The sequence below is a fragment of the Vicia villosa genome, linkage group LG3, assembly GCF_029867415.1.
Source record: "Vicia villosa cultivar HV-30 ecotype Madison, WI linkage group LG3, Vvil1.0, whole genome shotgun sequence".
NCBI classification, from domain to species: domain Eukaryota; kingdom Viridiplantae; phylum Streptophyta; class Magnoliopsida; order Fabales; family Fabaceae; genus Vicia; species Vicia villosa.
Window position 1 is genome coordinate 85,753,997 of NC_081182.1, and position 2,208 is coordinate 85,756,204.

At 39.9% G+C, this 2,208-nt stretch overlaps 1 protein-coding gene across 1 annotated transcript; it reads right to left on the reverse strand.

Moving 5' to 3' along the window:
- Window positions 1-723: 723 nt before the first annotated feature.
- On the reverse strand, window positions 724-1,511 carry LOC131658452 (uncharacterized). The gene is made up of 2 exons (XM_058927744.1): window positions 1,332-1,511; window positions 724-1,041 (listed from the first exon to the last, which is right to left on the reverse strand). The coding sequence occupies exons 1-2, from the start codon at window positions 1,509-1,511 to the stop codon at window positions 724-726; spliced, it is 498 nt and encodes a 165-aa protein (XP_058783727.1).
- Window positions 1,512-2,208: the final 697 nt, after the last annotated feature.

Below are 2,208 nucleotides of genomic sequence, written 5' to 3' on the forward strand. Positions count from 1 at the left end.
AACAGTAGTAGTCATGACCTGCTAACCTTTCTAACATATGGTCGATGAAAGGCAACGGGAAGTGATCTTTTCTTGTCGCCAGATTTAGTCTTCGGTAGTCAATACAGATTCTCCACCCTGTAACTGTCCTCATGGGAATCAACTCATTCTTTTCATTCTTAATCATTGTAGTTCCACCTTTCTTTGGCACCACATGAACTGGACTCACCCATGAACTGTAAGATATTGGATAGATCATCCTTGCGTCCAAAAGTTTTACCACCTCCTTTCTAACCACTTGATGGTCGGGCACTTACTCTTAGTGTCTAAAAAGACATATTTGAGGTTCTCCGATAATTGTTTTAGTTCAACCCCCTTCTTTGGTTCATCTTTACTTCCCTCCACTAACGGTTGCCTTAGCTCCTCCCATCGGTTGTGGCGAGAATTTTTGACAAATGATGTTGTTTCCATCATGGCTAAAACTTCACTATCTTTTTCATCAACTACCTTCTCTTCTCTAAAGATTGATAAACTCAAAACTCTCTCCAAAGGTAACTTTTGTGTTGTCAATGGATTTCCTTCATCACAAATTTGATCAATTACCTCAATGTGTTGACCTGTGGCAATGTCATCTTTGTATTTCATGGTGTTTCGCACATCAATCTTTAGTTCCTCATCATAGACTTTCAAGGTCATTGTACCTTCCTCGATGTCGATCAAGCATCTCCTGGTCTCTAAAAATGGTCACCCCAAAATGATTGGTATCTCTTCATCTTCGGGCATCTCTAGAATAACAAAATCTACAGGGAATACGAACTTGTCGATTTTCACCAACACGTCTTCTACCACTCCGTACGGTCTTTTCACCGATTGGTCAGCAAACTGAAGTGTCATTCGTGTATCTTGTACTTTACCTATTCCCAATCTTTTGTAGATGGATAATGGCATAAGACTTACACTTGCTCCCAAATCAATCAGAGCTTTCTTGAAAGACCTATCACCGATGGTGCATGGAATAGTTACTGAACCTCGATCTTTCTTTTTAACCGGAATCTTCATGCCCTGCAAAATAGCACTACAAGTTTCAGTTAGAATAATCGGATCACTCTCGATGGTCCGCTTCTTTGAAATAATATATTTCATGAATTTTGCATAGGTTGGCATTTGCTCAAGTGCTTCTAAGAAGGGAATGTTCAGCTCAAGTTTCTTGAACATCTCCAAGAACTTCTCAAAAATTTTCTCATGTTGTTCTTTCTTCTTATTTCTTGTTGGAAAAGGGAGTTTAACCGCCGGTTTAGGTGTAACTCTTTTTCTTTTACCACCCTTTTGTCCCCCGTGGCCTCTTGACTTACAACCTCATTTTCTTTAATCTCTACATCCACTTCAATCAATATATCTTCTTCATCAGAATTCTTCTCAGGTTTGTCATTGGATTTATTGCTTCTGGTAGTCACAGCGTTCACATGATTATTGTCTCTGGGATTCGTAACCGTAGCACTAGGTAGAGCACCCGGTGGTTGAGAGTTAGTCATTTATTGTGCAATCTGACTCATTTGGATTTCTAGATTTTTGATAGAGGCCCATGTGTTCCTCTGGTTGCTCCTAGTTTCTTCCTGGAATTGAGATTTTTGAGCTGCCATTTTTTCAATAGCTATCTCCCATTCTGCCTTCTTCGGAGCCTGTTGTTGGAATTGTTGTTGACCTTGAGTTTGGAACTGTTGTGGATGGTGTTGAAATTGTTGCTGGTATGATGGTTGTTGTTGTGGAGGTCTATATTGTTGTGGTTGAGCTGGAGCTTGAAACTGGTTTGGTCCTTGCTTTTGGAAGTTTCCTTGTTGGTCCTTCCATGCGAAATTAGGATGATTTTTCCAACCTGGATTGTATGTATTGGCGTATGGATTATTTTGCCTCAACATATGAATCTGTTCAACCTGTTCTTGCGTTGCCATACAATGCATAGCAAAATGCGGTCCACCACATATTTCACACAAAACTGAAGTTACTGGCTCTACATGTGCTACTTTCTGTTCACCAATATTCATCTTCTTTAACCTTCTTTCTACTTCAGCCGCAATCTGTTCCTCCATTTTAACCACTTGATCTGCGAGCTTAAAATCAATTTTACCTTCCGGTTGGCTCATTGCACGATCATATAACTCAATGTGCTCATTAGCGGCAATAGCTTCTATGATTCTCTTGATACCAGTGGCTGTTGAAAAATTAGTTGAG

Excerpts from the sequence above, each read along its gene's own strand:
- LOC131658452 (XM_058927744.1), bottom strand. The coding sequence starts at position 1,511 with ATGACTAACTCTCAACCACCGGGTGCTCTACCTAGTGCTACGGTTACG. Across the intron at positions 1,042-1,331 it reads AGATTAAAGAAAATGAGGTT|GGCATGAAGATTCCGGTTAA; the intron begins GTAAGTCAAGAG and ends GCTATTTTGCAG.